At 39.7% G+C, this 13,077-nt stretch overlaps 1 protein-coding gene across 1 annotated transcript in view; it reads right to left on the reverse strand.

Moving 5' to 3' along the window:
• Positions 1 to 13,077, reverse strand: part of Efcab5 (EF-hand calcium binding domain 5) — a 115,907-nt gene that overhangs the window by 46,320 nt on the left and 56,510 nt on the right. The window contains exons 9-13 of the mRNA XM_040749171.1: positions 8,628 to 8,727; positions 5,594 to 6,697; positions 3,746 to 3,823; positions 3,565 to 3,657; positions 1,451 to 1,665 (exon numbers count right to left, since the gene is read on the reverse strand). Of these exons, the coding sequence (XP_040605105.1) occupies positions 1,451 to 1,665; positions 3,565 to 3,657; positions 3,746 to 3,823; positions 5,594 to 6,697; positions 8,628 to 8,727 (1,590 nt within the window). The remainder of the gene's footprint in view (positions 1 to 1,450; positions 1,666 to 3,564; positions 3,658 to 3,745; positions 3,824 to 5,593; positions 6,698 to 8,627; positions 8,728 to 13,077) is intronic.

The following is a 13,077-nucleotide window of genomic DNA, read 5'->3' on the forward strand; positions in this document are numbered from 1 at the left end:
TAGGTTAGAAATGGTAATATACTCCTTAAAGATTTTTGATTATTTCTTTTCACTCCCTCCCTGGTTATTCAAAATGATGATAAACACATGGTAGCTCTACCTAGCTATTTAAGGAAAGGAATGAATAAATCACAGTGTTCAAATAACAACAACAAAAATGGCTCTGTTAAAAAAAAGTCCTGTTAAAAAAAGCCAGAGAGGTGGCTCAGCAGTCACAAGCACATCCTGCTGTTCTTCTGGAAGATCCCAGTGCCCACATCTGACAGCACACAACTATCCACAACTCTAGCTCCAGTGGGTCTTCAGCCCCTTGCTCCATAGACACGTAGACTCATATGCACACAGAGACACACGTGTATACACAATTAAAAATAAAATAAATCTTTTCTAAAAGAAAAGAGGAAAAATGTTTGTATTTAACATTTATTTAACCTAACATTGATTTTTAACATTTTTAGATACTTTTATTAGATAAGAATTGACAATTACTGAATTACTATATAGATAAATTTAAATTTTAAAATGATGAATATGGGGACTGGAGAGATGGCTCAGTGGTTAAGAGCACTGGCTGCTCTTCCAGAGGTCCTGAGTTCAATTCCCAGCACCCACATGGTGACTCATAATTATCTGCAATGAGGCCGGGCGGTGGTGGTACATGCCTTTAATCCCAGCACTCGGGAGGCAGAGGCAGGTGGATCTCTGTGAGTTTGAGGCCGGGCTGGACCGACAGCCTCCAAAACAATACAGAGAAACCCTGTCTCGTAAAACAAAAAAAAAAATCTGTAATGAGATCTGGTGCCCTCTTCTCACATGCAGGCAGAACACTGCATACATTATAAATGTATAAATGCATATCTTAAAAATGATTAATACACCAGCCATGATGGCACAGTACTATCTATAGTCTCAGTACTCAGGAGGCCAGAGGTAAATCAAGTATTGAATAAACTCTGTGGGGCTAATTCCTACATTTCCCATGAAACAGAGTTGCTCATGTAAGGTAATGTGTGTGCATGTACTTATTACTCAAGAAAGCAGAAAGTGCTTAGAAAATGTGTGCAATTTCCTGGGGGCCCATGAATAAAAATACATATTCAAGGCATAAACATAGCCCTAAGTATGTGCATTTGCATATGCCCTCACATGGCAAGCAGTGCATACACACATCTTCACATCTACATATATCTGTACCTCGGGCTTCAGAGTATAGAGACAAAACTGCACCCGAGTCATCTCTTGCCAGAAACAATCACGTCATTTTTAGGAAAATGAGTTCTCTGGAGTGTGATCTTGACAATCAAAAAGGTTTTTAATGTATATGCTGGTTGAAATAAGTGGTGCACTGGGCTGTTCATTTTTATAGACAACACACAAGGAGCAACCGAGGTTGGGAGATTTATGGATAATAGTGGTCTTACTTGCTACCTTGGTAAATGATATTACCCACCTGTTCTAAGGCGTTTATTTTCTCCTGTTTTGTTTCAAAATAGTTCTTCTGAAAGAAGGAGGTAAGACTCTGGCTGACACTTAAGGGGGTATCTTCACCAACAAATGTCTCTAGGAGTTGTACAAACTGCAGCAGATTGAGGGAAACTCCAGTGAAGGCACTCCTCCCTTTTATTTCCTTGTAAGTCTGAATATTCCTAATAATTGCATGTAGGTCTGTGAAGCAGGAAAATATATCAGACAGTAAAGTAAGCACTTCTCTCAAATTTTATGGGGAAAAATAGGTCCCTGATATGATAGAAACCTGCCATCCCTTTGTTTTGGAGCAGGGGATTAAATGCAAGGCTTTGTACATCCTAAGCATGGGCAGTACCACTGAGCTAAACCCTGCCTCCAGCATCCACTGGTTCTGCCTCTCAGGAATCTGTACTCCTTCTATGATGACAGCATCCATAGTTTTCTTTGGTGAGCAGTTCTCTTCCATTGTCAAGTTTAAAGGAGGAGTGAGATGGCACTGAACCTTCCCACCCTTGTTCCATGGATGTATGATATAAGATTTGGGCAACAATTCATATATGCCAACAGCGCAGCCTACTACATAGGCCAACGAGAATTAGCTTCAGCACTATTTTGAGAACCACTAGGGAAATTTTTTGTTTTGTGTTCTGATTGCTGAGTTAGTAGAATGTGATACATAGACAGATGCTCCTGTGGCCATTTTTGAGACAATGTGAAGAAAACTGCCTAAAATTGGAATAGACACAGAGAATATGGCTGAGAGGCTGAGAGATGGTGTCCTCCGTTAGAGTTGGTCATGCATAAAGCCGTATAAATGCATTAGTAGATTCTACACACCAGCTCCTCTCCCCGAGGTTTTCAGCTAATATATTTGTCTTGGAGAGCAATGTGACAACATGAAGTATTTTTTCATAAAATGTCAGCTTACTGACTCATGTTTCATTTACTCATTGATTCAATCACTCATGCCATTGTGCCTTCTCTGGGATATGATGCAACTTAGAAATAATTGCTCATGAGATTTAAAAACATTGACAATAAAAATGGACATAGATGAAGAACATGAACTTGCCAGTCATAGGAGCTTGACAAACATCATAGGTGTTTTGAGGACAGGAAGTGTGTTATTTTTGCCCTGGGAAATGGATCAATGGGTAAAGTGCTTTGCTGAACAACCACGAGGAGCTGGATTTAGATCTGCATAAAAACTGGGTGTGGCAGCATGTGCCTATTACCCCAGTTCTATGGGATGTTGTGGTCAGGCAGATTCCAAGTAAATACTGAGCAGCCAGTGTAGCTGAAATGGCCAGCTCAAGGTTCCATGAAAGACCTTACCTACAAAACAGTAAGGTGTCAGCAACAGACATAATGCATGGATGCATGCACCCACACATAAGTGCACAAACATGCATAAATCACATGCACAAATACCAGTTAGTTAATTAAATTGAAAACAAAGTTTACTATTTGGTTCAGGCTTAAATGAGAAAAGATTGCATGTAGGATATAGTCTTAATCTAATTGTAATTACTTCTACTACTTAAAGTGATGGAGAAAATAACAAAATAGCATTTTAAAAATATGAGCATTACTTGAAACAACCGTGGCTATAGCATGTGACCTCTTTGAAAACTAAGAACTGCTCCTCCGTGGTTCGGTAGTTGTTTTCTTTAAGTCTTCATAAACAGGACAGACTCACCTGTCTGCCGTGTTTGGATATAGACCTACTAGGGAAATAAATCATTTATTATTTTTGTTGAGTTCTAATATCTAATATCTGATTCCTTTTGTATGCTTGGATCATGTATTTAGAGCAGTGGCAGGGTATGCAATAGTTAAAAATAAAGTACCGATGTCAGAAATTTTAAAGCCCAACTGAGAACATTCACCAATAGTATATGTCACCACCAAAAGCATACCACCACCAAAAACCCCGTCTTGATTCTGTTTAGGCTCGTCCATTCCCATGGGACAAGACAGTGTAAGGATGTCAGTGTGCTTTCATTGAGTCCAGCCTTCGTCACAGGGCATAGTGGTAAGCTAGGGTCATGTATTTCACTATCGTCTGTGCTTCCTAGTTTCTTTGTCAACATGTACCTGTGAATCTGGGGTCACCATAGATTAATTTTGCCTGTTCCTCATCCTCAGATTTGACATGGTTCATCTTCCAGTCACAGACCAAAAATTCACCTGTGAAAAACACAGTCAATTTCATTTCATGTTTAACAATGTTTTTCCTCTAGGGTACAAAGGAAAGAAAAGTTAAGTGAGGAGCTACCTGACCATGATTTTCCTTCTACATGTTGGGGCTTCGGGTCACAGGCTTTGTCTCTCTGAGAATCCTTTCTTGAAGCTCCTAACAAGAATAAAAGAAAGACAAGGCTGATGTGATGGCTTAGTGGGGAAAAGTACTTGCTGTCAAATCCAAAGACCCGAGTTTAATCCCAAGGATTCACGTGGTAGAAGAAAAGAACTGACTCCTGGAAGTTTTCCTCTGACCTTAACATATGTACTGTGACACATACGTACACACACACACACACACACACACACACACGCTCCCAAGAGAAAGAGAATTCCTGTGTGTATTACAAATAATATAGCCCATTAGACATTCTGAGTGAGCTTAATGAGGCAAATTCCTTGCATATATAGCAACCTAAACCCCAAGACGTTCCCAAAATGTGTGTCATAACCAACCACAATGAAATCATTTAATAATTTTAATTGTTGAGGGAGGCTCTGTTTGTTTGGCCACACAAAGTAAGGCTATATTTCCCAGCTTTTTTTTAAATAGCAAAGTGTTACTAGATGTCTAAATTCTAACCAATGAGATGAATACATATTAAAATTTAGGGGGTTGGAAAGATGGTTTAGCCATTTAAGAGCACTTGTGCTTGAAGAGGGTCTAGGTTCTATTCCCAGTTCCCATATGGTGTCTCTATCTGTAACTCCAGTTCCAGAGGATCCCACACCCTCTTTTGACCTCTTTTGACCTCTGACACATGGTGCAGACATATAAACAAGCAAAACAACCATACACATAAAACAAAATTTAAAAATACTTTTAAAAATGGTTTTTCAGCTGGGTGGTGGCACATGCCTTTAATCCCAGCACTCGGGAGGCAGAGACAGGTGGATCTCTGTGAGTTCAAGGCCAGTGGTCTACAAGAGCTAGTTCCAGGATAGCATACAAAAGCCACAGAGAAACCCTATCTCGAAAAACAAACAAACAAAAAATGGTTTTTAAAGATAGGATTTCTCTGTATAACAGTCCTGGCTATTCTGGAACTCACTTTGTAGAACAGGCTAACCTCGAACTCACTGAGATCCACCTGCCTCTGCTTCCCAAATGCTTAGATTAAAGGTGTGCACCATCACTGCCTGGTTAAAAATACTTTAAAATATTTAAAGTTCAGAGTGTTTTTTGGTTGAAATACAGATTTTGAAACTTTTTTTTTTTTGGTTTTATGAGACAGGGTTTCTCTGTATTGCTTTGGAGGCTGTCGGTCCAGCCCGGCCTCGAACTCACAGAGATCCGCCTGCCTCTGCCTCCCGAGTGCTGGGATTAAAGGCGTGCGCCACCACTGCCTGGCTGATTTTGGAAACTCTTATAGAAAAAAAAAGGCAAAAATGAAAGACGTAAAATCGTGGTTTTGCTTGTTTATTTTTCTTAGACAGGATCTCTCTATGTAGCCTTTACTGGCCTGGAACTCACTATGTAGACCAGACTGGTCTTCAATTGTAGTAATTCACTTTCCTCTGCCTCCTGAACACGGAGATTAAAGGCATATACCACCATGACTGGCCCATTTGTTGTTGAAATAAAAGAAAAATTAAAAAGTGACTAGCATTTAAAACAAAAATGTTTCTGCCTTAAAAAAACTAAAATATTGCTAGATCTCATATTGATGGACTTTCCGTACAAATAAAATTCTAGGTAAATTAATAATATGCATTCTGGTTTTCATTTAATAGACTCAAGTGTTGAGCATCAAAATCCATCTGTGGTTTACATGACGTGATACCTATGGCAGCAGAGATCTTAAATGAGTGCCATCTGAAAAGGCTTTCTAACAGCCACTCCAGAAAACAGAAAGACGCTTTTATAGAACCAAATAGCTACCTGGAAGGTGATCTTTTCTGCTGCTTTCTGATGGATGATCCTTTTTGCTGTGTGCGGGAACTTCCTCACGCTGTTGGGAATCCGTGTCGGCTTGCTCTTCACTTAGGATCAGTAAAGGTTTTTCTTCTTGAGATTCCATTTTGTCAAATTTGGAAGCTTCACTTTCTTTTAAAGTGCTGCTTTCTTGTAATTGTAAGGTTGAGTCTGATTCCTGTTCTTCTGGGATGGTATCTATCAGTAGTTCCTGTTCTGACTCATACTGTGGCTCTTCTGAAATGGACTCTTTTTGTGGTTCATATTCTGAAAACGACATTTTGTGTTCCCCTGACCCTTTGCGCTGACCTCTGGATCCTTTGCGCTGTTCTTGATCCATTGCTGATTCTCTGGGCAACCCAGCTTCTGAACCCCTAGGAGACTCCATATCTTCAGACGACTTTCCGTGTTGCTCTGCTATTGATGCCCTGTGTTGCTCATGTTCTGAAACTGACCCTCTGTGTGATCCTTCTTCCTCTGTGACTGACCTTCTGTGTGGTCCTTGCTCTGACACGAGTTCTCTGTTTGGGTCTTGCCCTGTCTGCGGCTCTTGTTCTGCTGCCGAACTTCTTCGGGACCCTTGCTCTGCAGCCGACCCCCTGTGTGATCTTGGCTCTACTACGGAGCTTCTGCGAGACCCTTGCTCTGCCGCTGACCCTCTGTGTGATCTTGGCTCTACTACGGAGCTTCTTCGGGACCCTTGCTCTGCCGCTGACCCTCTGTGTGATCTTGGCTCTACTACGGAGCTTCTTCGAGACCCTTGTCCTAAAATGGATGATTTGCGCCCTTTGCCCTGTCCTTGTCCTGAAAGTGACCCTTTGTGGGGTCTCTGTGAAGCCTGATGTGTTCCTGGCTCTGTGACTGACTCTGGGGATGGTTCTTGGTCTGCACGTGTCTCTCCCTTCTGTTGTAGGAGATTTTGATCTTCTTGGAGTTTGCTAGCAAGCTTTGTAGCAACTAACAAATTCATCTTTAAGAGCAGCGTATCAAAATCTTCATAAATATGCTTCTTAATATCCATATCTCCCCAGAACTCAGACAATTCTATTTCCTCAAATTCAATAAGTGGCCCTAATGCAGACAACAAAGGATTAATCTAAATTATTGATCTTACAGTACAGAATCAGAATTATTGAAATGATGCAAAAAATAGCACTGAGGGCAGTAACTGTAACATAAGCTTATTACTTTAAAAATAAATATCAGAACTGCCCAGCACTTGGGAGGCTGAAGCAGGCAGATCTCTGTGAGCTTGAGTCTAGCCTAGTCTAAATAGTGAGTTCCATACATAAAGAGATCCTGTCTTCAACAACAACAAGCCCAAATAAACAAACAAAAGAAAATCAGGTATCTTTTGCTGCAACTACATACTCAAAGGAACATAAAGAATTCTCACTATGAATTAATTATCAACCCTTCCTGAAAGGAGTGGTTTACAAAACGAACATATCTTTTCTTTTGCTATTTGGAGTGTTGCTTAGATTGCTAAAACAATTGAAATTTGTCCCTTACTTCTGTGGTCCCTTTCCACACAATATGTACAGCATAGAGATGGGGAGTGGAACTGTCTTTCCGTCTCAAAGTATCTACAGTACAAGCTGGAGAGATGTGCTTGTTGCACAACACTGATGACCTGAGTTTGATCTCTATAGACCACCTAGAAGTAGAAGAGAATCGATTCCACAAAGTTTCCCTGTGACCTCCACATGTGCACTGTGGCATGCATGCACCCCACCCAACACAAACATCACACTCAAATAATAATAAATTAAAAATTAACAATCCTACCCTATATAGGCATAAGCTAGCAACTTTTCACTGGGTTCCATCCCTTCGTTTTCCTTCAATTCTACTTTATTTCTCAATTCTCCTTCTCTGACTTAGGTGGGCACATGGTTTGGAATTTCCTACAAAGGAGTTATCGTGAAGCCCAGGGGTAGATTGCATGCTTAATATGAGTTCGGTTTTTAGTAGAGAAGAAAGAAAGGGAGGGAGAGACAAAGGGTGAGATGGAGGAAAGAAGTAAGGACTTCAGGGAAAGACTGAAAGGAAAGACAGAAAGGCTCCTGCTGTTGATCCCAGCAGCAGAATCTGATGGCTACAACTATGCTGGCTGTTACCCCAGGCTAGGGAGCGATTTAGAGTCCCCAGGACTTGATAGGCTACATAGTGACACTCACCCCTCGAATAAAACTCCACAAAATCCTGTCTGTCCCCATTCTTCTCAAAATACTTAATAATTAAGCTATAACATTGTGGCTCCTACAGCTTTCAGTATACCACCTACAGATTCTTAAGTATCCAAGTAATAAGTCTACATGCAGGAATAAGATATTAACATCACTTAGCAAATTCAGCCATTAAAAGACATTCTCTTTCAAAAATAAAAATAGGGCTGTTATTAAGGCAGAGGGAAGATCTGAATTGGATCCTCTGGCTCCACATGGTGGGAGGAGAGAACTTACAGCTGCCTTTTGATTTCCATGGGAATGCTATGGCACGTTCCCTCCCATAATAAACAAGTGTTAAAAAAATCAACAACCCTGCAATGGTATATATTGATAAACACATAAAAGACTATTTTAACATGCTAAGTACACATGTATATTTTACCACAAAAGCAATGTAAGTAAAACTGCTTGGGAAAAGAAATATCTCCCACAGAAATCTTAGAATTCTAAGTTGGACACTGCAAATGGAATAACCATTCTAAACTTAATTTCTAAGGCATTCAAATTATCACCAGAGCCTTTCTTCACTGAAACACATTTAAAAGTCGTTCTAAGTTGTTCTAGCTGAACTCTTCTGTGACAGAAGTTTGAATGTAGCTGTGAAGAAGAGCGAATTCTGTGGGAATATGAACAAGTAGATAAGGTATGGCTGCCATGACTTAAGGAGATGATAGTAAGTGACAGCCTTGGAAGTAAAATGATCCCATGTGATCTACTGCTGTACTTTGACACCCAACTTCAGTACACCCTTACCTCTGAGCAACACTTACATTGTCTTGGGTTTCGGAGTAAACTCCTAGTGGTGTGTGAACTTTGATCATAGAATGTTTCCAGCAAGGCCAGTGTCCTCTGCCGATCCAAGACCTTCACCTACTCAGAAAGTTTGCAACTAGTAACTGCAGCAGATTTAAAGCTTTTATGATGCTAGATCATGACTTTCTGAGTAGTTTCACATTGTGACCACCACCAACTCTACCATTATCATGAAAATAAAAACTACAGCATCAAAATCCATAAGCTGGATCTTATATTCATTTCTCCAATTTTGTTACATATCAAAACACCTTGGGCTTAGTAGATATTTAACAAACATTTGTTGTGACTGACTTTACTTAATGAACTCAATACACAGTCCTCAGTTCTTATCTGGTCTGTGCACATCACAGGCAACTGCTCTTTACTTGTTCTTTTATACATTATTGTGAGAAAATTTTCATGACAGAAAAGCATAAAAAATGGTAGAGCTAACACCACCTGTGATCTTAGTAGCTGGAATTAACAACTGTTTAAAGTTAATTACAGGGCTTAGGAGATGGCTCAGTTGGTAAAGTGCTTGCCTTACACGCACAAGGATCTAAGTTCAGTCCCCAGAACCCATAAAAACGAGCTGCGTGTCCTTGTAATCTCAGCACCGGGGAAGAGGGGACAGGTGGATCCCTGGGGCTCTCTGGTCAGCCAGTCTAGTTGACTTGGCAAGTTCCAGGCAATGAGAGACTCTGTTCCAAAGAAACAACAAAAAAGAACACCCAAGGTTCTCCTTCAATTTCTACACATCATAAACATGCACACACACACAAAAAAGTATGATAAACATGCACACACACATAAAAAAGCACACACAAGAGTGATTAGACTGATAAAATATATGTATCATTGCCATTTAAATTGTGTTTTTGGCAGGGGGTTGAGGCAGGTATGGCTTGAGATTTGGTAAGTAGCCCAGGTTGGCCTGGAACTCAACATTCTCTTGCTTTGTCTTTCCAAGGTTTGGATTACAGGTGTTCAGCACCATGTCTAACTTTCAGAGTGATTTTTGTTTCTTCAGCTTTGAGATCTAAATTGTGTAGATAAATATATTTTGTTCATTTTAGGGGTTGGAGAAATTGATTAGAAGTTAAGATAACTTGCTGTTTTGGCAGGTTCAGATCCCTGCACCCACATGTCAGTTCATAACCATCTATAGTTCCAGTTCCAAGGGATCCAATTCTCTTTTCTAGCATAGTCTCTGAAGATCACATGAACTATGGTCTTCTCATCTGTAGGCACCAGGAATGCATGTGGTGCATTTACATACATTCATACATGTAAGGTAAAAACTAAATAAAAATCTTAAAGAAAAAAAGAAGTATATTTTACTCATTTTATCTGCTACATAGTAGAATATGAAAACATTGTAATTTCTTAGCATTTTTTATTAATAGAAATTAGGTTACATCTGGTATTTTGAGACAAATGTGCTGCGATGAATAATATTATACACAACTTCTAGTGTGCATTTAGACACATTTTTTAAATTATATATGTGGAATTACTATCAGTATTGCTTGTAAATGGGTCTGTTCTCACTTCTGAGCTGTGAGACTAATACCAACCGAGCTGTAAAGGAGACTGAGATGTTCCCTGCTCCCCCAGCCTGTTGTCTGGGGAATTCACCCAGACTCAACTAGTAGAAAGCTTTAGGGGTTCCAGCCTGGCTTAGTATCTGAAGATCACATGACCTATGGTTGTCCCTGCCATCTTCCCATCTTCCTGTTCAGCTCTGAATTGCATTTTGACTAAAACGGCAGCCACAGAGCTTCTCCAGATATTTCTAGCTGGCTCTTTATCTCATTCCCATGGATTCCTTTAGAATTTTATCAGTTTTCCAGCTCTGGATTCTCAGACCTCTTTGAAATTCTTTACTTCTTTAACGCCTTGTAGTCATTCTGTAACCCATACACAGATACTCAGACAGACAGACAGACACACACACACACACACACAGACACTCAGACATAGAAACACACACACATATACACACACAAACTTCCTTTGTTTCTGACTTTCAGTTTGCTTGTTTGTTGGTTTTGAAATACAGTCTCTCAATATCCCTGGCTGATCTGGAACTCACTATATACGCCAGACTGGCCTCAAAATCACAAAGATCTACCATCCACAGGATTTTGTAATTGAGGAAGTTTGAAGATCAGATATTCTGATCTTATAATACAGAAAATTTAGCTTTTCTTATGGTGACCTGAAATGAGAATCTGGGTCTTTCTAGAAACTTACATGTGATCACCGCTTCTCCTTCAAATGCTACAGCCAATATGTTATCATTCTTAGAGCACTTCCTGGACAGGTAAGCATTTCTTCAATATCTCTGTGTCTCTCAAGAACAATGCCACAAGAATCATCCTACCACTAAAGCTGTTATTGTTATGGGATAAAAAATTCTGGAATGGGTTCAGTTGTTTGAAGTGTCTGTGTGTGTGCTCGCGTATGTGGGTACACACGTATATATTATTTATTTAAATATGTCTATATGTGTATATAGATATAGATTGTTTTACAAAGATACAATAACTATTAACTTTCACTAGGAATGTTTGGGAAAATGTTTTCTCTCTATTGAGCATACAGTGATCCTAGAAATTGTGTGTTTGTGTTCTTTGTGCACATTTCTTCAGGTGTTTATATGGCATCCTGACATTAGGTGCCAGGCAAGATGCTTGTTGACTATATAGACATCATGTTGCTTACTCCTTTGGAAGTTTTGTTACAGTTTTTATTATCCATGCTCTGGGTGCCTTTCTAGAGATATTCTTGGAACTTCTCTGCACAGGTGACCCCTTCACAATGCATACTAAGAACAGTAATCATTGGCTGTCAGCGTGAATAGAAAATGCTCTTGGGTCCTGAAATCCCCCACCATGCTGTCTACTTGGACTTTCCAACTCTGATTAGGACCAAGGAATGGAGACTCAGGTAGTAACCTAACTTAGAGAACCAGACAACCTCTAAGTTAGTCGCAGTCTCTAGCCTCCTACCACCAGCTGGCTCCAATTTCCTAGTAAGATATAAACTGTTTTTTGTTTTTGTTTTTTTTTGTTTTTGGTTTTTACGAGACAGGGTTTCTCTGTTTTGGAGGCTGCCGGTCCAGCCTGGCCTCGAACTCACAGAGATCTGCCTGCCTCTGCCTCCTGAGTGCTGGGATTAAAGGCATGCACCACCACCGCCCCGCTGATATAAACTCTTTTGATACCATTTTTGATACTATTATTTATTCTTCCTTGCTCTAAGATTCTCTAGTCTTTCTAGAGAATCTAGTATTTTTATATTAAAATCCAGGTTTTCTAAATGTTTGTTTCAGCCACTGCTGAAAAAAAAATAACCATACAGAAATTCAATTGACTTTTGTATCCTGGATTCTACCTTCTTTCCAAGATCACCACATGACTGCTTAATGATGGGAGGAAAAACAAGAAGCACAAGCAAACCACTCAAACCACTACTAATTCCTCCAAATATTATCCCGCCATGTTGACCATGGCACTGGAGTTGCTGGTTGCTGCTAAATTAACTGGCCAACAGACAGAAGTTGCCTTCTAGGCATTTTACCAGGAAGTAAAAGAATATGGCACCAGAATAACCTAGCAAGTTCTGACAAAGAGGCACTGTAACGTGAAAAATAAAAGGTCCAGAGACAGATATTGGGGTTCAAACTTCAAGCTGAATATCAGAAAAGCAAAGCAGCTGGCCACCAGCTTCTTACCACTGCATCAGGCTGGATGGGCTGATTCTGTCTCCATGAGCTCTCACCAAGCCTCAGACCATAACTTCTCCTATCCATGTATTATCATCATAGTCATAAGCTTCAATATTAATTGAATCATGGATGCAATCCTCTAAAGGTGCTGATTTTGCTTTTAAAGGCATAATTATCCTTTTACATTGGGCATTAGCATTCTAAAAAGCCATTATTTCAATTATTATTTTTCTAGCTTCTGTGTCTGGTATCATTCTATTGACTGCTAATGACAGCCTTTGTAAGAAGTCCGTGAATATAAAATTTTAGGATCTACCTTAAGGGAACAAAGAGACTGCTCAGTGGTTAAATGTATTGGTTGCTCAATTATGAGGGCTGAGTTCAAATTCCAGCACCAAAGTAGAGTCACAAATGCCTATGATTCCAGTTCTGAGGGATCTAAACCCTTTCTGGCCTCTGTTAACACTTGCATACAGAAGAAATAGACTTAGAACAAGTTGAAAATGTTGAAAATCAAAGCCACTCAAGGTGTGGGACAGGGTAAGCCCATTCAGTAGTAAGAAAAGTACAAACACAGAAGATGTAGAAAATTTTATAGCAATTTGAAAAAGTAGCTGATAAGTCAGATTTTAATCAAATAATTAAAAAAGCCAATTATACTCTCTGTATTTGTGTTCTGTGTTGCTTTCCCC

This window comes from Mesocricetus auratus, unplaced genomic scaffold (assembly GCF_017639785.1).
Source record: "Mesocricetus auratus isolate SY011 unplaced genomic scaffold, BCM_Maur_2.0 Super-Scaffold_100007, whole genome shotgun sequence".
In the NCBI taxonomy this organism is placed as follows: Eukaryota; Metazoa; Chordata; class Mammalia; order Rodentia; family Cricetidae; genus Mesocricetus; species Mesocricetus auratus.